Consider the following 24,899-nt stretch of genomic DNA (forward strand, 5'->3'; position numbering starts at 1 on the left):
CTTTATCAACTGATAATTACTGCGTTCGGTGAACAAAATGCCAGCATAAAAGGGGCCTTATGTTTTTCGTGAGTTTTTCATGATTTTTCAGTTCAAGAGGTTACATTGGTTATTTTATTATACATTTCTCAACACTTTATATAGCACTTTGCTTTGGGAACTTAAATGGACAATATAATCAATTTGAATCAACTTTCGAATTTACTCCTATCTAATTTGCTTTATTCTCTTGGTATCCTTTGTTGAGAAGGATACCTAGGAAGGCTTAGAATAACAACGGGAGTAAGCTGCTTATTGGTGGCTGTACATATATACCACTTGTCATTGGCTCACACAATATGTTCACCTAACTCCCAATAGTGCATTGCTTTAACAAAGGATATCAAGAGAATCAAGTAAAAATGATAATATAAGTAATTTGGAAAGTTTAAAATTGTATGTTATATCTTGAAATTTAATTCCCCCCCCCTTCTCTTTAAACGTGTGCCTACTTAATTTCCCTGTTTATAATACTATTTTTTGTTTAAAATGCCCCACCAGAGTCAACAAAAGTTATAAACCTAGTAACACAAAATACATTTTCCCATTTTTCCATGGTCACACACAGAAAGGCCCAACAAGTTAAAGGGACATTTAACCAATGTTTTTTCTTTCATGATTCAGATAGAGAATACAATTTTAAACAACATTCCAATTTACTTCTACCATCTAATTTGCTTTCTTTTGATATCCTTTGTTGAAGAAATAGCAATGCACATGGGTGAGCCAATCACACAAGGCATCTACTGTATATGCAGCCACCAATCAGCAGCTATTAAGCCTATCAAGATATGCTTTTGAGCAAAGGCTATCAAGAGAATGAAGCAAATTAGATAATAGAACTAACTTACGGCTAGATTACGAGTCTTGCGTTATGAGTAAAAAAGCAGTGTTAAGCCTTATAACGCTGCTTTTTTACTACCGCTGGTATTACGAGTCTTGCAGATTTAGGGGCACCGCACACTTTTTTGGCCTTACTGCAAATCAACTTACGCAATTTGCATATAGTCTATTTTCAATGGGACTTCCATAGCGCCGGTATTATGAGCTTGTCCTGGGAGGCAAAAAAGTGAGCTGTACACCCTATCCCGTCAAGATTCATACCGCATTTTAAAGTCAGTAGTTATGAGTTTTACACTACAAAGCTGTAGCATAAAACTCATAACTAAAGTGCTAAAAAGTACACTAACACCCATAAACTACCTATTAACCCCTAAACCAAGGCCTTTCCACATCGCAAACACTACAATAAAATTATTTACCCCTAATCTGCCACTCCGGACACCGCCGCCACTAGAATAAACATATTAACCCCTAAACCGCCGCACACCCGCCTCACAAACATTAGTAAAATATTATTAACCCCTAATCTGCCGTCCCTAACATAGCTGCTACCTACCTACATTTATTATTCCCTAATCTGCCGCCCCCCAACGTCGCCGCCACTATACTATATTTATTTACCCTTAAACCTAAGTCTAACCCTAACACCCCCTAACTTAAATATAATTAAAATAAATCTAAAAAAAGCTACTATTAACTAAATTATTCCTAGTTAAAACTAAATACTTACCTGTAAAATAAACCCTAAGCTAGCTACAATATAACTAATAGTTACATTGTAGCTAGCTTAGGGTTTATTTTTATTTTACAGGCAAGTTTGTATTTATTTTAACTAGGTAAAATAGTTACTAAATAGGTATTAACTATTTACTAACTACATAGCTAAAATAAATACAAATTGACCTGTAAAATAAAACCTAACCTAAGTTACACTAACACCTAACCTAACCCTACAATTAAAAAAATTCCCTAAATTAAAAACAATTAACTAAATTCAATAAAATTAGCTAAATTACAAAAAAACAAACCCCACTAAATTACAGAAAATAAAAACAAATTACAAAATCTTTAAACTAATTACACCTAATCTAATAGCACTATCAAAATACCCCCCCCCCTATCAATAGCCCTTAAAAGGGCCTTTTGCAGGGCATTGCCCCAAAGAAATCAGCTCTTTTACCTGTAACAAGTTTTAGCCAACAGGATTTACCTTCAATCCTATTGGCTGGTCCAATCAGCCAATAGGATTGAGCTCCCATTCCACTGGCTGATTGGAACAGCCAATAGAATGCAAACTCAATCCTATTGGCTGATTGGATCAGCCAATAGGATTGAAGTTCAATCCTATTGGCTGATTGCATCAGCCAATAGGATTTTTTCAACCTTAATTCCGATTGGCTGATAGAATTCTATTAGCCAATCGGAATCTAAGGGACGCCATCTTGGATGACGTCACTTAAAGTTACCTTCATTCGTCAGGTAGTCATCAATGGAAGAGGATGCTCCTCGCCGGATGTCTTGAAGATGGACCCGCTCCGCGTCGGAAGGATGAAGATAGAAGATGCCGTCTGGATGAAGACTTCTGCCCGTCTGGAGGACCACTTCTGCCGGCTTGGATGAAGACTTCTCCCGGCTTCGTTTAGGACTTCTTGCCGCTGCGATGAGGACTTCTCCCGGCTTCATTGAGGATGGATGTCAGATCTTCAAAGCTGTAAGTGGATCTTCAGGTGGTTAGTGTTAGGTTTTTTAAAGGGTGTATTGGGTGGGTTTTATTTTTAGGTTAGGGCTTTTGGCAGCAATAGAGCTAAATGCCCTTTTAAGGGCAATGGCCATCCAAATGCCCTTTTCAGGGCAATGCGGAGCTTAGGTTTTTTTAGTTAGGGTTTTATTTGGGGGGTTGGTTGTGTGGGTGGTGGGTTTTACTGTTGGGGGGTTGTTTGTAATTTGTTTTACAGGTAAAAGAGCTGATTTCTTTGGGGCAATGCCCCGCAAAAGGCCCTTTTAAGGGCTATTGGTAGTTTAGTTTAGGCTAGGGGGTTTTTTATTTTGGGGGGGCTTTTTAATTTTGATAGGGTTATTAAATTAGGTGTAATTAGTTTAAAGCTCTTGTAATTTTATTTTTATTTTCTATAATTTAGTGTTTGTTTAGCTAATTTTATTGAATTTAGTTAATTGTATTTAATTTAGGTAATTTATTTAATTGTAGTGTAGTGTTAGGTGTTAGTGTAAAAACATAATTTATGCTTACCTGATAAATTTATTTCTCTTGTGGTGTATCCAGTCCACGGATCATCCATTACTTGTGGGATATTCTCCTTCTCAACAGGAAGTTGCAAGAGGATCACCCACAGCAGAGCTGCTATATAGCTCCTCCCCTAACTGCCATATCCAGTCATTCGACCAAAACAAGCCGAGAAAGGAGAAACCATAGGGTGCAGTGGTGACTGTAGTTTAAATTAAAAATTTAGACCTGCCTTAAAAAGACAGGGCGGGCCGTGGACTGGATACACCACAAGAGAAATAAATTTATCAGGTAAGCATAAATTATGTTTTCTCTTGTAAGGTGTATCCAGTCCACGGATCATCCATTACTTGTGGGATACCAATACTAAAGCTAAAGTACACGGATGAAGGAAGGGACAAGGCAGGCTTAAATGGAAGGAACCACTGCCTGTAGAACCTTTCTCCCAAAAATAGCCTCCGAAGAAGCAAAAGTATCAAATTTGTAAAATTTTGAAAATGTATGAAGCGAAGACCAAGTCGCCGCCTTGCAAATCTGTTCAACAGAAGCCTCATTCTTAAAGGCCCAGGAGGAAGCCACAGCTCTAGTAGAATGAGCTGTAATTCTTTCAGGGGGGCTGCTGTCCAGCATTCTCATAGGCTAAGCGTATTACGCTCCGAAGCCAAAAATAAAGAGAGGTTGCCGAAGCTTTTTGACCTCTCCTCTGTCCAGAGTAAACAACAAACAGTGTAGATGTTTGGAGAAAATCTTTAGTAGCTTGTAAGTAAAACTTCAAAGCACGGACCACGTCCAGATTATGTAAAAGATGTTCCTTCTTTGAAGAAGGATTAGGACACAATGATGGAACAACAATCTCTTGATCGATATTCTTGTTAGAAACTACCTTAGGTAAAAACCCAGGTTTTGTACGCAGAACTACTTTATCTGAATGGAAAATCAGATAAGGAGAATCACATTGTAAGGCAGATAAAACAGAGACTCTCCGAGCCGAGGAAATAGACATCAAAAACAGGTGGCAAGAGTGAGTCTCTGCCCAGCGAATTATCTTGGAGACTTCTAACATCGCTAGGGAACTCCTGGTTCCCCCTTGATGGTTGATGTAAGCCACAGTCGTGATGTTGTCTGACTGAAATCTGATGAACCTCAGTGTTGCTAACTGAGGCCAAACTAGAAGAGCATTGAATATTGCTCTTAACTCCAGAATATTTATTGGGAGGAGTTTCTCCTCCTGAGTCCACGATCCCTAAGCCTTCAGGGAATTCCAGACTGCACCCCAACCTAGAAGGCTGGCATCTGTTGTTATAATTGTCCAATCTGGCCTGAGAAAGGTCATACCTTTGGACAGATGGACCCGAGAAAGCCACCAGAGAAGAGAATCCTGGTATCTTGATCCAGATTTAGCAGAGGGGACAAATCTGTGTAATCCCCATTCCACTGACTGAGCATGCATAGTTGCAGCGGTTTGAGGTGTAGGCGCGCAAATGGCACTATGTCCATCGCCGCTACCATCAAGCCGATTACTTCCATACACTGAGCCACCGAAGGGCGCGGAATAGAATGAAGAACACGGCAAGATTTTAGAAGCTTTGATAACCTGGATTCTGTCAGGTAAATCTTTATTTCTACAGAATCTATCAGAGTCCCTAGGAAGGAGACTCTTCTGAGTGGGGATAGAGAACTCTTTTCCTCGTTCACCTTCCACCCATGTTACTTGAGAAATGCCAGAACTATGTCCGTATGTGACTTGGCAATATGAAAGCTTGACGCCTGTATCAGGATGTCGTCCAGATAAGGGGCCACTGATATACCTCGCGGTCTTAGGACCGCCAGAAGCGATCCCAGAACCTTTGTAAAGATTCTTGGAGCTGTAGCTAACCCGAAGGGAAGAGCCACAAATTGGTAATGCCTGTCCAGAAAGGCAAACCTTAGGAACCGATAATGATCTTTGTGAATCGGTATTTGAAGGTAAGCATCCTTCAAACCCACTGTGGTCATGTACTGACCCTCCTGGATCATAGGTAGGATGGTCCGAATAGTTTCCATTTTGAACGATGGAACTCTGAGGAATTTGTTTAAGATCTTTAGATCCAAAATGGGTCTGAAGGTTCCCTCTTTTTTGGGAACCACAAACAGATTTGAATAAAAGCACTGTCCCTGTTCCGTCTGTGGAACTGGACAGATCACTCCCATAACTAGGAGGTCTTGCACACAACGTAAGAATGCCTCTTTCTTTATCTGGTTTACAGATAATCTCGAAAGGTGAAATCTCCCTTGAGGAGGGGAAGCTTTGAAGTACAGAAGATATCCCTGAGATTTGATCTCCAATGCCCAGGGATCCTGAACATCTCTTGCCAACGCCTGGGCGAAGAGAGAAAGTCTGCCCCCTACTAGATCCGTTACCGGATAGGGGGCCGTTCCTTCATGCTGTCTTAGAGGCAGCAGCAGGCTTTCTGGCCTGCTTGCCTTAGTTCCAGGACTGGTTAGGTTTCCAGCCCGGCTTGGATTGAGAAAAAGTTCCCTCTTGTTTTGTAGCAGAGGAAGTTGATGCTGCACCTGCCTTGAAATTTCGAAAGGCACGAAAATTAGACTGTTTGGCCCTTGATCTGGCCCTGTCCTGAGGAAGGGTATGACCCTTACCTCCAGTAATGTCAGCAATAATTTCCTTCAAACTAGGCCCTAATAGGGTCTGCCCCTTGAAGGGAATGTTAAGTAATTTAGACTTTGAAGTCACGTCAGCTGACCAAGATTTAAGCCATAATGCCCTACGCGCCTGGATGGCGAATCCAGAATTCTTAGCCGTTAGTTTAGTCAAATGAACAATGGCATCAGAAAGAAAAGAATTAGCTAGCTTAAGTGTTCTAAGCTTGTCAAGTATTTCAGTCAATGGAGTAGCTGTCTGAAAGGCCTCTTCCAGAGACTCAAACCAGAACGCCGCAGCAGCAGTGACAGGCGCAATGCATGCAAGGGCTGCAGGATAAAACCTTGTTGAATAAACATTTTCTTAAGGTAACCTTCTAATTTTGTATCCATTGGATCTGAAAAAGCACAACTGTCCTCGACAGGGATAGTGGTACGCTTTGCTAAAGTAGAAACTGCTCCCTCCACCTTAGGAACCGTCTGCCATAAGTCCCGTGTGGTGGCGTCTATTGGAAACATTTTTCTAAAAATAGGAGGGGGGGAAAACGGCACACCGGGTCTATCCCACTCCTTATTAATAATTTCTGTAAACCTTTTAGGAATTGGAAAAACATCAGCACACACCGGCACTGCATAGTATTTATCCAGTCTACACAATTTCTCTGGCACTGCAATTGTGTCACATTCATTCAGAGCAGCTAATACCTCCCCAAGCAATACACGGAGGTTCTCAAGCTTAAATTTAAAAGTAGAAATATCTGAATCAGGTTTCCCCGAATCAGAAATGTCACCCACAGACTGAAGCTCTCCTTCCTCAGCTTCTGCATATTGTGACGCAGTATCAGACATGGGCCTTAAAGCATTTGCGTGCTCTGTATTACGTCTAACCCCAGAGCTATCGCGCTTTCCTCTGAATTCAGGCAGTCTGGCTAATACCGCTGACAGGGTATTATCCATGATTGCCGCCATGTCCTGCAAAGTAATCGCTATGGGCGTCTTTGATGTACTTGGCGCCATTTCAGCGTGAGTCCCTTGAGCGGGAGTCAAACGGTCCGACACGTGGGGAGAGTTAGTCGGCATAACTTCCCCCTCGTCAGAATCCTCTGGTGATAATTATTTTAAAGATAACAGCTGATCTTTATTGTTTAAAGTGAAATTAATACATTTAGTACACATTCTCCTATGGGGTTCCACCATGGCTTTTAAACATAATGAACAAGGAGTTTCCTCTATGTCAGACATGTTTATACAGACTAGCAATGAGACTAGCAAGCTTGGAAAACACTTTAATCAAGTTAACAAGCAATATAAAAAAACGTTACTGTGCCTTTAAGAGAAACAAATTTTGCCAAAATTTGAAATAACAGTGAAAAAAGGCAGTTAAACTAACGAAATTTTTACAGTGTATGTAACAAGTTAGCAGAGCATTGCACCCACTTGCAAATGGATGATTAACCCGGGCCTTAATACAAAAAACAGATTAACAAAACGAAAAATACGTTTTTTAAACAGTCATAACAGAAGCCTTTTAAACCCTTCAGAGATGTCCTATAGCATGCAGGGGACTGCTGAGGGAAGCTGAATGTCACAGTTTGTAATTTTAACTGCACCAACTGTAACTTTTATACTATAACAGTGGAAAGCCTCAGGAAACTGTTTCTAGGCAAAAATAAAGCCAGCCATGTGGAAAAAACTAGGCCCCAATAGGTTTTATCACCAAAGCATATATAAAAACGATTAAACATGCCAGCAAACATTTTATATTACACTTTTATAAGAGTATGTATCTCTGTCAATAAGCCTGATACCAGTCGCTATTAAATCGCTGCATTTAGGCTTAACTTACATTAATCCGGTATCAGCAGCATTTTTCTAGCAAATTCCATCCCTAGAAATATGTTAACTGCACATACCTTATTGCAGGAAAACCTGCACGCCATTCCCCCTCTGAAGTTACCTCACTCCTCAGAATATGTGAGAACGGCAATGGATCTTAGTTACTTCTGCTAAGATCATAGAAATCACAGGCAGATTCTTCTTCTAATGCTGCCTTTGATAAAACAGTACACTCCGGTACCATTTAAAAATAACAAACTTTTGATTGAAGTTAAATAACTAACTATAATACACCACTCTCCTCTTACTACGTCCATCTTTGTTGAGAGTTGCAAGAGAATGACTGGATATGGCAGTTAGGGGAGGAGCTATATAGCAGCTCTGCTGTGGGTGATCCTCTTGCAACTTTCTGTTGGAAAGGAGAATATCCCACAAGTAATGGATGATCCGTGGACTGGATACACCTTACAAAAGAAATAGGTTATGTTTTATTTTACAGGTCAATTTGTATTTATTTTAGCTAGGTAGTTATTAAATATTTAATAACTATTTAGTAACTATTCTACTTAGTTAAAATAAATACAAACTTGCCTGTAAAATAAAAATAAGACCTTAGCTAGATACAATGTAACTATTAGTTATATTGCAGCTAGTTTAGGGTTTATTTTACAGGTAAGTAAGTATTTAGTTTTAACTAGGAATAATTTAGGCAATAATTGTAGGTTTTATTTAGATTTCTTTTAATTATATTTAAGTTAGGGGGCTTTAGGGTTAGGGTTAGACTTAGGTTTAGGGGTTAATAAATTTAGAATAGTGGCGGCGACATTGGGGTGGCAGATTAGGGGTTAATAAATGTAGGTAGGTGGCGGCGATGTTAGGTGCGCCAGATTAGGGGTTAATAATATTTAACTAGTGTTTGCAATGCGGTAGTACGGCGGTTTAGTGGTTAATATGTTTATTATAGTGGCGGCGACGTTGGGGGCGGCAGATTAGGGGTTCATAAGTATAATGTAGGTGGCGGCGATGTCGGTGGCAGCAGATTAGGGGTTAATAAGTGTAAGATTAGGGGTGTTTAGACTCGGGGTTCATGTTAGGGTGTTAGGTGTAAGCATAACTTTAGTTTCCCCAAAGGAATCAATGGGGCTGCGTTACTGAGATTTACGCTGCTTTTTTGCAGGTGTTAGTTTTTTTCTCAGCCGGCTCTCCCCATTGATGTCTATGGGGAAATCGTGCACGAGCACGTACAACCAGCTCACCGCTGACTTAAGCAGCACTGGTATTGGAGTGCGGTATTGAGCACAATTTTGCTCTACGCTCACTTCTTGTCTTTTAATGCCGGGTTTGTAAAAACCTGTAATACCAGCACAACGCACCCCTCTTACCACAAAACTCGTAATCTGGCCGTTAGAAAGTTGTTTAAAATAGCATGCTCTTTCTAAATAATGAAAAAAAAATGGGTTTCATGTCCCTTTAAGTACTTAATGTTCCTGTACACAAACATTATTGGTATATCGAACTGTTTTTATTTTGTTTTAAATGTGATAAATATGAAATAGTTTGACGGACATCACAAAGGCACACCGAATGAAGAAAAGGAAATGCATTATGAAAGATATATTGTAATGAATGTGTTTCAATACAATGCCAGGAACGGACATCACTCACAATGAGCACATACTTATTTTACCTTTCACTGGTGTTCTGCGGTTGGAAAGACCCTGCAATGTGAATCTCTTTCTAGCAAGCGCTGAGCGCTCGAGATTAGCACTGGCAGAAGTATCAGCTAAGAAAGAGGGACAGGGAAGGCAGTAAAAAAAACAGCGTAGGGAATGACATTAGTGGGATTAACCAGGGAAAAGGCTGAAATGGAACAATTAGTCATAATGGTTTGTTAATTATTAGTAAATGGTTTGTAAATCATTAGTATTATTTAAGAAGAGTTGAAGAAAATAAAATGTAATAGGCTAACAACAATAGTAATAATATTGCTGGGCATTATTAAAGGGACACTGAACCCAATTTTTTTCTTTTGTGATTCAGATAGAGCATGCGATTTTAATTAACTTTCTAATTTACTTCTATTATCAATTTTTCTTTGTTCTCTTGCTATCTTTATTTGAAAAAGAAGACATTTAAGTTTTTTTTGGTTCAGACCTCCGGACAGCACTTTTTTTTTTATTGGTGGATGAATTTATCCACCAATCAGCAAGAACAACCCAGGTGGTTCACCAAAAATGGGCCGGCATCTAAACTTACATTCTTGCATTTCAAATAAAGATACCAAGAGAATGAATAAATTTGATAATAGGAGTAAATTAGGAAGTTGCTTAAAATGTCATGCTCTATCTGAATCACAAAAGAAAAAATTTGGGTTCAGTGTCCCTTCAAACTAACAACTAGTATAAAAAATAGCATATGTTGCGAATTTCTTATAACTTTATGTGCTGACTGTTCCTCAGCTGCTTGAACAGTTTGAGTAAATACAGCTGCAATTACATTAAAGGGACATTAAACATTTAAGCATGGAAAAATAAGATTTTATATATTATACTGTATATATATATATATATATATATATATATATATATATATATATACACACACATATATATTTATTTATATATAAAAGTAACCATATATCAAATAGGTGCGTTCACAGAAACAAATATGTAATTTAAAAATATATTGTAAACAGAATAATACATAGCTTCTCCATCTTTGTATATGTAAACCAATATTACATTTAGGACAAATTTATGGAATAAAGTACTATAAACGGCTTTTAATTTTGAAAGTGTCTAAACTCTAATGTAGGGAATATTTCCTGCTTGTTTGGTAAGATTAGTGTTTTTTGGGTTAAGAAATAAGATTTACATATCTTTTAAATTTTGTTTCAATGTTGCATCATGAACTGCATAGCAAGAAAAGGACAGATGTTTTCCCCTTTACAAAACAAACATTGCTAAACAAAAAAGAGCACATTATACAAAAGACCATAGTGTAAATGTATTTCAACATCTGAAACTTTTAGTAAATCCATGTCTGTACATTACTGTTGTTGGTTTGTTGCGCACATTACAGTAAAGTGTTCAATACAATAAGCAGCTTAAAAAGTGCATTGATAGTACAAAAATTGTAACACATTATAAATCATATTAATAGCATGCATTCAAATGTGTATACAAAATACACAGGAACATACAAATTTAAATTACACATTAACATTTGTATTTAATATACACAGGGAAATTGCATTTTATGTGCACAATAAATATCTCATTTAACGGACAGTGAAATGTCAAAAATTCTATCAAAAAGTATAAAAGGGCACTTTATTTTCTCTATTGTAAAATAAGTGTCTCACAGCCTTGGGGAGTGGGCGGAACAGGGGTTTTCCTTGGATGTGTCTGAAGTTTTCTTACAGGTCTCATCAATGTCCTATGCAATAATTTCCAGTGTAGAAGACATATGACTATCGATGGGAGGCAGCTCGCCACTCACTGGGACGTAAAGGTTAAACTCTAATTTTCAGAGAACTGAATAACGGCATATATTTCCCTCCATACTGGCAAATTTTATTTAATTGATCACTTCTAATGAAGATGCGCTGTAACTTACTATTGAATCTAGCCATGCAATTATAATACCCCACACTCTGGACGCCTTCTTCAAAAGGAGTTTTTTAGGTGAGCTTATGGTTTGAACTGTAATAGGAAGGTAAGAAAGAAAAGAGAAAAGAGAAAAAGGGAAGGAACACAGGAAGAAAGAAGAAGAAGAAAAAGGTCGGAGACGTGGTAATCTCACAATGGGGTTATAGCTGAGTTGTCCTGTGGTCCAAATATTGTTCTTGGGTGGATTTCCAGTTTTGTGCTATAAAGGAGCATGCAGTGTTAAGTCTAATTTGTAAAAGGTAAGATCTGAGTTTACATCGGCAGTTGAATTTAACATTGCTGTAACAGGAGTGAGATGAAACTCATCTCCCAGGAGGTGCTTGAATGCTAGCTCTAGGTCATCCAAGAAGGGTCTCAAAAGGCAACAGGTCCACCATTTAGTGTTATGGTTTCAGTATGTCTACGTCTTCTCCAACACTTTGAGGACACGTTTGGGTAGATTTTAAGTAGTTGTACTAGAGTGTGGTACGAGTGGAAGAATAACAATTTCATTCTAACTAAAATTTTTGTTAGAGGAGTGGACATGCCTATCTCTAAAATCTGAGTGGAAGCTAGCTTGGGGGTCCAGCCCCCCTAAGAATACAATGCTATGCATTATGGGAGATAATGGGGACCTTAAAATGGAGATCCCAGAAATCTTTGTGATAACATCCCAGGTGGAAAAGATGTGACTATACAATTTGGAAATTCTAATCACTTTAGGGAGCTGTGACGGTGGGAGCTGGCATACACAACAAACTGTTGAGGCTCTCAATATCTGAGAGTCTATTGATACCTAGACCTTTATGCCTCCTTAGTGCAAATTTTCTAACAGTAATTATTTGTATGTAGTTAGTGCAAACTCTCTAACAGTAACTATTTGTGTGTAGTTAATGCAAACTCTCTAACAGTAATTATTTGTGTGTAGTAACTTGTCAAAGCCTCTGCAGTGCCAGTACAAAGATTTTTGAAGGACAGTAGCATTAAAATAATCAAGAATCTTGGGAACCCCTAGCCCTCCTCTATCAAAAGATCGATGCAGTGTTGCCCTGGACACCAGCGATCACTCCTTACCCCAGATGAAATAATTCAAAGACATTTGGTTTGTTGTAAATAGGGCATGGAAAGTAAAATTGGAACCGCCTGTAACAAATATATGATACCCTTTTTTTTTTTTTTTTTTTTTTTCTTCTCTCCTCCCCCCCACCCTATCATCTCTTCGAGATGCTTGTAAGACCAAGAGGATAATTTATGATTACAAACTTTGGCTGTTTTTCTTTCTTTTCTGCATATACTTAATATTAGAAGAAGGCTATGTTTAAGACACTAGATGATAAGTTACTGGTGTCTTTCATTAGGGGAATTATATTTAACTCTTGATACAAGCAGTCAAACCTTGTACTAGTCAGATTATAATTATTTATGGTACTATAAGAAGTATATTTTTTTGGATCAGATTATTTGTAAAGGTGAACAATGAAGAATGTATAATTTTGGTTTTTTATTATTTAGTTAATTTTTTTGGATCAGATTATTTGTAAATATGAACAATGAAGAATGTAGATGCTTTTTTCTTTTTCTGTATGTAATTCTGGAAATTGATACTAATAAAGCGTTTAAAAATTAAAAGAGAAAAAAAATAAAAAATATATGATACCCGGGAAAGTGGTCATCTTTGTCTCTTGAATTCGACCCTACCAAGAGAGGCGTTTTGCTTGCCATGCCAGGTGATCAGCTTGTATATTTTAGAGAAGGGGTTTGTCATTTAAATGGAATAGTTTATCCAGGTTTAATGTAATCTTAACTCCTAAGTATTTGAAAGAGTCATGTTGTGACTTATATGGGAATATATTTTCCAGTTCTCTACATTTAAGCTTCTTCATGTTAACATTTAGGACTCTGGATTTTGATTGTTAATTAAAAAGTGTGATAAATGGCCAAAACGATAGAATTCTGGCAGGGACATATTAGGGGATGTAAGAGTTACCAGTATCGTCCATGTACAGGCTAAGCTTATAATTGTTTGGCCCACAAATTATTTATTTTATTATTTATCTATTTGTTTGTTTGTTTTTAAGATCCATATCCAAGAACCCATTACTTTTATGCTAACTCCTCAGCAAGGAAATTAAGAAAACTAGTCATTAAATAAACATGTTCTGTTATGTCAATGAACATTATTAAAAATATTGTGATCCCTTTAAGAACTTTAGCTTTTTGCCAAATCAAGTAAAATAAGGAACTCAGAAAATCCACTCAGATGTCACACTCAATGTAACATTTTATTTTGCAAGTAACAACGATATTAGCAATTAAGTTCTACAGTGTAAATCTCACGGAGGAGAAAAACTAAACAATATATATATTTCAAAGCTGCATTCCATAGTTAACATATTTGTAATTACTTGTTTTAATTAGTATGTGAGTAGGATACCCTATATATAAACTCTCTAACATTTGCTCAAAAAGAATTAATGTCGCCTCATGAACCTATGACAAAAATATTCCTAGTTTGTTGCTAAAATATCCTGGAGGAAAATGAACCTATTTTATGGTACCATAAAATATTTATAAGTAAGGTCAAAAAGAGATAAGAAAGGAAAATATTCCAATAGGATAAAATGTTGTGGAGTGGCAACAGCAATATATTTTACAAAAACATTGTAAATGTGTTACTCTGGTGAGAGAAAGCATGAGCACTTTATAGCAGTTATAATTTCCTTCTACTTGTAATACACATATAGGAATTTATAAGGATCTTACAATGGTATTAAGGCTTCAAATGACTGGCCTAAATGCCCCATTCAATCATCCTTTGGGTCAATTTTAGGAAAAAATTCTCATTACAAATTAAAGCCAGGGAATCTTCCCATAATATACACATATACATATTAAAAAGAGTCCTATAATATATATATTATAATGTCCACTAGTCCCGGAAGAAATTGCAGCGGACGAGTAAGAAATTTGACTTTTCCTATCTTTAACATTGAGTGGACTAATAGCTTTTTCACTTTGGGCTAGTAACTTTTAAATCCTGACTAGTAAACTATAGTGGTATTTTTCTACCCCTGTATATGTGTATGTGTATATAATGTATATATTTTTTAACATATTGTACCAAGTATTTTGTTTAAAAATAGGATTTAGATTCAGATGAAGTTGCAGATGACTCTGAAAGCAGTTTTCCAAAATATCTTTGAGAGGCCATGTGTTTTATCAGGGACTCAACAACCCATATAAATATATAAAATCTTTAATTATAGATATATTTTTGGCATACCTTTTTTTTGTCTTCCAGGTGGGCTAGAGTTCCTGTTTTTGTTATTGGATGCATGAAGACTTGATGACTCAAGCTTGTTCTGGCTATTCACAGATGTCTTGTTAGATCTTTCATCAAAGAAAAATGGCAACAATTTTAGTATCACTATATGCAAAAATATCATTCTTTACACAAACAGATCAGGATTCCATTCAAAATACATTCAATGGAGATTTTTGTTGAGAATACCAGCGCTATACTTTACAACTGCATTGGAATCCAGTCCCAAATTAGACAGACAGGCTTACACACTCTTAAAGGACCAGTCAACACATTAGACTTGCATAATCAACAAATGCAAGATAACAAATGAGTAGTAGATTTTTTTATAACAAATTTCAAAGTTATGTATATTTCCACTCCCCTTGTACCATGTGATAGCAATCAGCCAATCACAAATGCATATACGTATAGTCTGTGAATTGCTGCACATGCTCAGTAGGATCTGGTGACTCAAAAATTGTAAATATAAAAGACTCTGCACATTTGTTTTAATGGAAGTAAATTGGAAAGTTGTTTAAAATTACATGCTGTATCTGAATCATGAAAATTTTATTTAACCTGAGTGTCCCTTTAAATATTTAGATTAAACATGCCATACAATTTTGTACAAGGGAACAATACTTTCTGATGGAATTATAAGACAAAAACTAAACTCACATTAAACTCACTTGACATTAAACAGTTCTTGCTTTTTGTCCCTCAAAAAGCAACCTACAAGCACTGCAATTCATAAGCTGTTTTAGGCAGATTTCAGCATTTTGAAAACCTACATTACAGATTTTGCTTCTGTGCCTAAATATAGAACGTGTGATAAAGCACAATGTTTACATAAGGATTTAAATGGACATTAAAATAAAAAATAAACTTTCATGAGAATGTCATTTTAAAAACTCCCTAGTTGACTCCTGCTATCATATATGTGTAATTTGCCTCATTCTCTTGGTTTCTCTATTGCAGAAGAGTAAACCTAGGTAGAATCATAAGAACTCAGAAGTGTGAATGTGTCTTTAGCACTCTAGTGCAGTGTTTCTCAACTCCATTCCTCAGGACCCTTAACAGGCCAGATATTCATTATATATTAAAGGATTACTTTCTGTTATAATTTTTAAGCCAAACAACTAACATATTAAAGTTAATAAACATTAATTAAAACCTACTGACCTATATTTTCTCCAAAACGAAGTGTCATAACGTTATAAAAGTTATATCTTTTATTCCCCGATGATGTCACGTTATCCTGCCCACTATTTTCCGCACTGTGTGTTCAAAATACTTAAACCAATGAAATTGTGTTTAAAGCGCCATTTTGAAACCTAGGTATTGTAAACGGATTGGTACAGCGCAAAGGATACCCACGGAGTGGGTTTGGAAAACAATTAAATTTGCAGACAAGATTTCTGATATATGGTAGAGATATGTTAATGAAATGCTATTGATAAAAAGCTTATTTGGGGTAGTTAGTTAGTAACAGGCATAGAAAATATTTACTTACAGTGGCCCTTTAATTAGAGCACAGGTGAAATAATCAGCTGATCAGTAACCATGGTTACTAACCTGGGCCTCGATCCAATATAAATCGTCGCCTGCAAAAGCTACGCGCGTATATTTCTGCCTTCGCCCGTATTTTTTTGGCCCATAGACTGACATACAAAACACACGCAGTTTGGTATCCAATATACAGCGTAAGGACTTACGCGCACAGATTTCAGAAAATCTACTCCATTCTCATCTCACCACAAATTGCAGGCGCAGGAGCCCTTGCACTGACTTAGAAAACAACGTAACTCTCTGAAAGCCTAACAAGTGCATGCTTAACAACATACATATCAGCAGCTTGATCACAAATAGTTAACCTCTTCAAAGCATTTATTATTCCTGCCCCTGCAAGTGTGTCAAACCAATCGCAAAGGGGTGCATCATGGGGCACAAGGGGTGCATCATGGGGCACAAGGGTGCATCATTGGGCACAAGGGGTGCATCATGGGGCACAAGGGTGGTTCATTGGGCACAAGGGTGGTTCATTGGGCACAAGGGTGGTTCATTGGGCACAAGGGGTGCATCATGGTGCACAAGGGGGGTTCATAGGCACAAGGGGTGCATCATGGGGCACAAGGGTGGTTCATTGGGCACAAGGGGTGCATCATGGGGCACAAGGGTGGTTCATTGGGCACAAGGGTGCATCATTGGACACAAAGGGTGCATCATTGGGCACAAGGGGTGCTGGAAGCTCTACAATCCCCTGCTGTTCCGTCTACACATGCTGATTCTATAGTTGCTGCTGAGGTCCCTGGTCATGGTGCTGCCCCTGCTGCAGCTGGTCATCGAATTACAAACTGCGGATTTCCACTGCATGTAAGTGAAACTACTACATCCCTCCCCCATTCCCTTAACCACCCTAATTACTGAAAATATATCATTAGTTTAATTCATGTTTTGGTCACTATGATTTATTGACTATCATTTAGAAGAATTAAAATGGATGTTTATACCTTATGTTCACACCTTCTGTAAATACATTATTATTTAGATATATATACCCATGTGCAGGGATAGGCAAGGTGTCCTTCACTAAAGGTCTTTACCTTAGAAAATGTCCGCCACAGCCTTGGCTCGTGCCTATCCCTGCACATGGGTCAATTTCTATTGGATGTGAGAAACCTTGATTTACATCTTATAAGTGAATATCACTATATGCTGTGTACCCTTCATACACAACTATGTGATGTGGAACACTATTAGTTAAAAAAAGGAATTGTAACTCGCTGCAGGATGCATTTTTATAGCATTTCCTTCTCCCCAGGTAGAAGGAAGTGCTATCAAAATGCATCCTGCAGCGAGTTACAATTCCTTTTTGTAACTAATAGTGTTCAAAACCATTGTCTTATGCATATGCACTCCAGCCAACAAATAAAGTCTACTGACAGTAGGCATTTTACTGGCATCCCCCAAATATTTGTGTATTGCGTTTGCACCCTTCTGGTTCTCAGAATAACTATGTGATGTGGTTTATAGAACATGAATATGTCATAAACATGATGATATTACCTTTTTTGGGCCATTTCCACACAGGCCTTATTATATGTTTCAACAATATTAGTGTACTAAAACACCCCTCACATGGATGTGGATGACATTTATATGGTAAATAACAGAAGACAATATCTATGCTGAAATATAACAATATTTTTTTTTTAGGCTTCTTAGATGAGGGGGCTGAGGTGCCTGGAGATGCTCTCCTGGGTCTCCTGGGTTGTGTGGATTCAGAGGATTCTGCAGGAGTGCTGGCCACAGATGAGAGGCTGGAGGCAGTGTCCTGCTGGTGTGTGAAATGCTCCACCAACACACCCAACAGTTTGTTTTGTTCCCGCCATCTGTTGTCAGTCTGCATCTGCATATCCGAAATAACTCTCATCATCTGAGACTGGTTTTGGACTATACCATTTAAAGATGCTGCCATGTCCCGTTGCAGCTCAATGGAACGCTGGAGTAAAGTCTGTTGGCTCCTGTAAAACTTGCGTTGGCCTCTCTGTATTTTCTCGCTGCTTGCTATGAGCCTCCTCTGGAGGGAAATGTATTCGTCGCCCATGGGAGAATACAGAGGATCTACAGGCTGTTGACCAGCAGGGATCATAGACGCAGGTTCACCTCTAGCTGCTGTTGCATCTGAAACATCCTCAGCTTCTGCTGCATCTGGAACATCCTCAGCTGGTGCTGCATGAGGAACTACTACAGCTGGTGCTGCCTGAGGAACTAATTCAGCTGGTGCTGCCTGAGGAACTACGTCAGCTGGTGCTGCCTGAGGAACTACTGCAGCTGGTGCTGCCTGAGGAACTACTTCAGCTGGTGCTGCCTGAGGAACTACTTCAGCTGGTGCTGCCTGAGGAACTACTACAACTGGTGCTGCATCAGGGACAAATACACCTATATGCTCCTCTTCAGATGCTGGAGCTCTTCCAAGGGAAGTGGATGGTGGAGCTCTCCGGGTGGACTGGTAGTCCCATTGCCAACTGGTGTGCAACCACTCAGCCTATCCAGTTTGCATGCCCTGTATGTAAAAGCCCTGACTGGCCTGATATTGGAGGGGGGGGGGGGGGGTAAACAGTAAGACATGTACCCTTTGGGGCTGACTTGGCTCCCCCTCAAAGCCAAAAGAACAATCCTCCGGCCAGGGATCCTGCCAGGGCTCGTCTGCCAATGTTGGTGGCATGACGTCTGGCTCCTCAACAGAGGCAGTCCAACCCAGATCATGCCTGGGAGCATACTGTCCTTGTTGATGGATTCTCTGGACTGGTGGTTGCGGTGGAGGCATTTTCTGGACTGGTGGTTGCGGTGGAGGCATTCTCTGGACTGGTGGTTGCGGTGGAGGCATTCTCTGGACTGGTGGTCGCGGTGGATGCATGCCCGTTTGCACCCTGGTGTCAGGAGGTTCTGTGGAGGAGTCAAATGATGAGAGGTATTAGTATAATCATATATATATATCCATGTGGGCATACAATGTACATTGATACATGCTAGGGCCTATACTCATTCTCATGTCAAACTCTATAACATGCATGTGCACATTGTGGTTTGTGATATGAGGGATTTTAATATGCAAAGTATACATGTATGTGTTTCATACAATAGTTATGTGTACATGTCAGTGATGGAGAAAATGTATTCTTTAAGTGACACTATGGTCACACAATTTCCTTTAGCCTGATGTAGGCACATAACGTGCTTTCTTGAGCTAAAAGTATTGTGATGGCTATAGTGTCCATTTACTGAAAACTCTACATGTGGCTTGTGGCCTGTGTTACTCTGAGACATGTTAGTATTTCACTATTCCACCTCATATCATGAATTTCAATGTGTTAAGTAGCATTAAATGGACATTAAACCCATTTTTATTCTTTCATGATTCAGCTAAAGCATGCAATTTTAAACAACTTTCTAATTTACTCCCATTACCTAATTTGCTTCATTCTCTTGATATTCTTTGCTGAAAAGCATATCTAGATAGGCTCAGAAGCTGCTGATTGGTGGCTGCACATCAATGCCTCATGTGATTGGCTCGCCCATGTGCATTGAGATTTAATAAACAAAGAATATCAGAATAATGAAGCAAATTAAATAATAGAAGCAAATTGGGATGTTGTTTAAAACTGTATTCTCTATCTGAATAATGAAATAAAAAGATTTGGTTTAATGTCCCTTTAATGTGAAATATAATTGTAGATGTTTTTGTTAGTAGGCCAAATACCATGCTCCTCATTGTGTATATGAATGTGTGACATTAAAGGATGTTATATCTCAAATACATATAATACTGGTATGTGGGATGTTACTCACCAGCATGCTGTGCTGATGTTGCAGCCCCTGAGTCACGAGCCCCTGGAAGTCCACGGACTGCTGTGACGCTCAGGGACCTGCGTATTATCTCCTGCCATTCATTGTATTCAGCCTCCTGGGGAGGAACCTCGCCTGTTCCCCTCTGGTACATGGCTTCTTGGCCCATTTTCTCCTTCACCCGCCTCTGGCAGTCGTTCCATCTTTTCTTTAGCCCATTGACATTCCTCCTCTGCTGGGCCACGCTGTTGACTGCCTCCTCGACCAACAGCCATGCATCCCTATGCCTTCGGGCAACTCCTTTGCCCTTCTCTTGGCCAAAGAGGGCAGTGTGGTTCTCCATGACGGCCTGGACTAGCGCTAGATTTTCAGCGAAAGAGAAGTTCGGGCACCTCATGCGCTCATTGTCCTGGGCCGCCTGGCTTCCTCCCTGGGATGTCCCTGGTGTGGGTTCTTCCCTATCCTCTCCCCTTCTATCCCCATGTGCACCCTCTATCCCTCTTCTATGTGTGCCTGGTCTCGGGGCAGCCCCACTCCCATCATCCCTTCTGGCTCTCCCTCTCCCCACTCCACTTACTCCCTGACGGGGACCCTGCTGCTCCTCCTGTCCATAATCCTCTCCCTGCAACTCCCCTCCCCTCCGCCCTAGCTCTCCCTGTCATCCTCAAACTACACACACTCACACACTCACACTCACTCCCTCCCACTTCAATCACACACAATCACAACCAAACACTCAGCCTATCCCACTGTAAAAGATAAATAAAATGTGTGAGATGTTAGAAAAAAAAAGTGTTGTGTATTTTGTATATGTATGTATGCAAAATGTGTGCAATATGTAAAAAAAAGTTTAAGTAAATGTACAGGCTTTAACCAAAGACAAATGCAAAAATCCGACCTAACTAACTTTTATGAATTGCACCTCTCTCACTGCTCTTACTAATAATCACTATACTCACTGTAGATCCAAGAACCAACCAAACACACTAAAGAAAATGGCGGCTGCGCATGGGTTTATGTATGGATTTTGAATTGCGTACTTACGTGGCACATCTTTTAGAACTGGCGGTTATTTTTTACGATTCATAGCTAATTTGCATCAAACTACTCTTTATTGAGACTTTACGTGAACAAAATACTGGCGTAAGTACTTGCGACGACTAAAATGTGTATTTGCGCAAATTTTTAGTTGATCGCTGGTTTTTCATACTTACGCCAGTTTAGCATCTGACGGCGCAGTATATTGGATAGCTCGAGTTTGGAGGTGAAATTATGGGCAGCGCGGGTTCCCTCGCTTGCGCCAAAAAATACTGCTCTCACCCTTCAGATAAATATTTCACCTGTGCTCTAGTTAAGATATAATGAAAATCTGGTCGATTAAGGGTCCTGAGGACTGGAGTTGAGAAACACTGCTCTAGCGCATCTTCTCTCTGAATCGTGAAAGTTTAATTTTGACTTTTTCTTCCCCTTTGAGATATTTAGGTTTTTATTCAAACAGAAAATAATTGTGTTTATTAGTATGAGAAATTACAGTGTTTAAAAAGTTTTGCAATTGAAAAAAAATAAGGGCTAGATTACGAGTGGAGCGGTATTTTTCGGTCTCGCAGTAGTAAGCTTTTTGTGTGCGTCCGGTATTAATTGAAAATAAAAAGTTTTCGCACAAGCGTTAACCTGACACGTGCAAAAAGCCAAAGTTAGAATATCGCAACTGCATTAACATTTTCGTCTATAGAACTCAATGGAGCAAGAAAAGTGAAAAAAACAAGACCCTACTTGCGGGCAAGCCAGATTGCATTTTCTCAGGTACGCTAACCCGACATAAAAATATTAATATTTCATGTACTGATGCTCTTCACATAGCAAAATATGTTCTACTAGTCCTAAAGCCTGTGCACATGGGCCATTTCTTGCAGTACAGTGGTCCCACCCCTTGCTATCTCTCTCCCCCTCTCTTTTGCTCTCTCTCCCCCTCTCTTTTGCTCTCTCTCTTTACCCCTCTCTTTTGCTCTGTCTCTCCCCCTCACTTTTGCTCTCTCTCTCCCCCCTCTCTTTTGCTCTCTCTCACCCCTCTCTTTTACTCTCTCTCTTCCCTCCTCTCTTTTGCACTCTCTCTCTCCCCCTCTCTTTTGCTCTCTCTCCCCCTCTTTTTTGCTTTCTCTGTCTCCCCCTCTATTTTGCTCTCTCTCTCTCTCTCTCCCCCTTTCTTTTGCTCTCTCTCCCCCTTTCTTTTGCTCTCTCTCTCCCCCTCTCTTTTGCTCTCTCTCTCCTCCTCTCTCTTTTGCTCTCTCTCTCCCCCTCTCTTTTGCTCTCTCTCTCCCCCCTCTTTTGTTCTCTCTCCCCATCTTTTGCTCTCTCTCCCACTCTTTTTTTGCCTTTTCTCTCTCTCTCCCTCTATTTTGCTCTCTCTCTCTCTCCCCCTTTCTTTTCCTCTCTCTCTCCCCCTGTCTTTTGCTCTCTCTCTCCCCCTCTCTTTTGCTCTCTCTCTCCCCCTCTCTCTTTTGCTCTCTCTCCCCCCCTCTTTTGCTCTCTCTCCCCCTCTCTCTTTTGCTCTCTCTTTCCCCCCTCTTTTGCTCTCTCTCCCCATCTTTTGCTCTCTCTCCCACTCTTTTTTTGCTTTATCTCTCTCTCTCTCCCTCTATTTTGCTCTCTCTCTCCCCCTTTCTTTTGCTCTCTCTCTCTCCCCCTGTCTTTTGCTCTCGCTCTCTCCTCTCTCTTTTGCTCTCTCTCTCCCCTCTCTTGCTCTCTATCTCCCTCTCACTTTTGGTTTCTCCCCTCTCTTCTGCTCTCTCTCTCCCCCTCTCTTTTGTTCTCTCTCTCTCCCCCCTCTTTTGCTCTCTCTGCCCCCTCTCTTTTTCTCTCTCTCCCCCCTCTCTTTTGCTTTCTCTGCCCCCTCTTTTTCTCTCTCTCCCCCCTCTCTTTTGCTTTCTCTGCCCCCTATTTTTCTCTCTCTCCCCCCTCTCTTTTGATTTCTCTCTCCCACCTCTCTTTTGCTTTCTCTGCCCCCTCTCTTTTTCTCCCCCCCTCTCTTTTGCTTTTTCTCTCTCTCCCCCCTCTCTTTTGCTTTCTCTCTCTCTCCCTATCTTTTGCTCTATCTACCCCCTCTCTTTGTCTCTCTCTCCCCCCTCTTTGGCTCTCTCTTTTCACCCTCTCTTTTGCTCTCTCTCTCCCCATCTCTTTTGCTCTCTCTGCCCCCTCTCCTTTTCTCTCTCTCCACCCCACTCTTTTGCTCTCTCTGTTCCCCTCTCTTTGGCTTTCTCTCTGTTCCCTCTCTTTGGCTTTCTCTCTCTCCCCTCTCTTTGGCTTTCTCTCTCTCTCCCCCTCTCTTTTGCTCTATCTACCCCCTCTCTTTGTCTCTCTTTTCCCCCTCTTTGGCTCTCTCTCCCCCCTATTTGTCTCTCTCTCGAAGCCATGGCCACTCCCAGCCGTCCACGCCTTCATCACGGTGCCCACCGGCCACACCCCATCATGGCGCTCCAGCAGACCACGCCCACCAGACCACCCCCCATTGCAGTGTCCCATCTGGTCACGCCCCTCATCACGTCCGGCCACTCCCCCGTCCTGACGCTCCCGCCAGCCACGCCACACCACCTCTGCTGTCAGGATTCTAAAGGCCAGGTGTGTTTGCCCTCGCAAAGTCTGTACTGCGCATGACAGCTTCAGACAAACACACTTGGCCTTTTATATTATAGGATTTATTCATAAATACATACTTCTATATATGTCTGATGTTCTTTTGGTAAAATATATAGCTATGCATATATATATATATATATATATATATATATATATATATATATATATATATATGATTATATAAAGGTATAGACATATACAGCTATATATATGAAAATCTATTTATATATACTTAGAACATATTCCCCTATGGGAAGATGGAATATAAAAAAAAATGACTGTAAATACACAGTATAACACTTACGCCTAGATTTAGAGTTCTGCGGTAGCCGTCAAAAGCAGCGTTAAGGGCTCCTAACGCTGCTTTTGGCCGCCCGCTGGTATTTAGAGTCGTGTAGGTAAAGGTCTAACGCTGACTTTCAAGCCGCGACTTTTCCATACCGCAGATCCCCTTACGCCAATTGCGTATCCTATCTTTTCAATGGGATCTTCCTAACGCCGGTATTTAGAGTCTTGGCTGAAGTGAGCAGTAGAGCCTCTACCGACAAGACTCCAGCTGCAGAAAAAAGTCAGTAGTTAAGAGCTTTCTGGGCTAACGCCGGTTTATAAAGATCTTAACTACTGTGCTCTAAAGTACACTAACACCCATAAACTACCTATGTACCCCTAAACCGAGCTCCCCCCACATCGCTGCCACTATAATACATTTTTTAACCCCTAATCTGCCGACCGCACATCGCCGCCACCTACATTATCCCTGTGAACCCCTAATCTGCTCCCCCTAACATCGCCGACACCTACATAATATTTATTAACCCCTAATCTGCCCCCCCCCAATGTCGCTGCTACCTAACTACACTTATTAACCCCTAATCTGCCGACCGGACCTCACCGCTACTCTAATAAATATTAACCCCTAAACCGCCGCACTCCCACCTCACAAACACTATAATAAATTGTATTAACCCCTAATCTGCCCTCCCTAACATCACCGCCACCTAACTTCAAGTATTAACCCCTAATCGCTGCCGACCGGACCTCGCCGCTATTCTAATAAATGTATTAACCCCTAAAGCTAAGTCTAACCCTAACCCTAACCCTAACACTATCAATAAATTAATTAAATAAATTACCTACAATTACATATAATTAAATAAACTAAACTAAATTACAAAAAAAACAAAACACTAAATCAGATTGAGCTTGCATTCTATTGGCTGATTGGAACAGCCAATAGAATGCGAGCTCAATCTGATTGGCTGATTGGATCAGCCAATCGGATTGAACTTGAATCTGATTGACTGATTCAATCAGCCAATCAGATTTTTCCTACCTTAATTCCGATTGGCTGATAGAATCCTATCAG

The 24,899-nt window shown here is 39.9% G+C and overlaps 1 protein-coding gene across 1 annotated transcript in view; it reads right to left on the minus strand.

The window, feature by feature from the left end:
* MCF2L2 (MCF.2 cell line derived transforming sequence-like 2) overlaps positions 1-24,899 on the minus strand; it is a 1,253,992-nt gene that overhangs the window by 86,516 nt on the left and 1,142,577 nt on the right. The window contains 1 exon segment of the mRNA XM_053711855.1: positions 14,531-14,637. Coding sequence (XP_053567830.1) covers positions 14,531-14,637 — 107 coding nt within the window.

This window comes from Bombina bombina, chromosome 4, assembly GCF_027579735.1.
Source record: "Bombina bombina isolate aBomBom1 chromosome 4, aBomBom1.pri, whole genome shotgun sequence".
In the NCBI taxonomy this organism is placed as follows: Eukaryota; Metazoa; Chordata; class Amphibia; order Anura; family Bombinatoridae; genus Bombina; species Bombina bombina.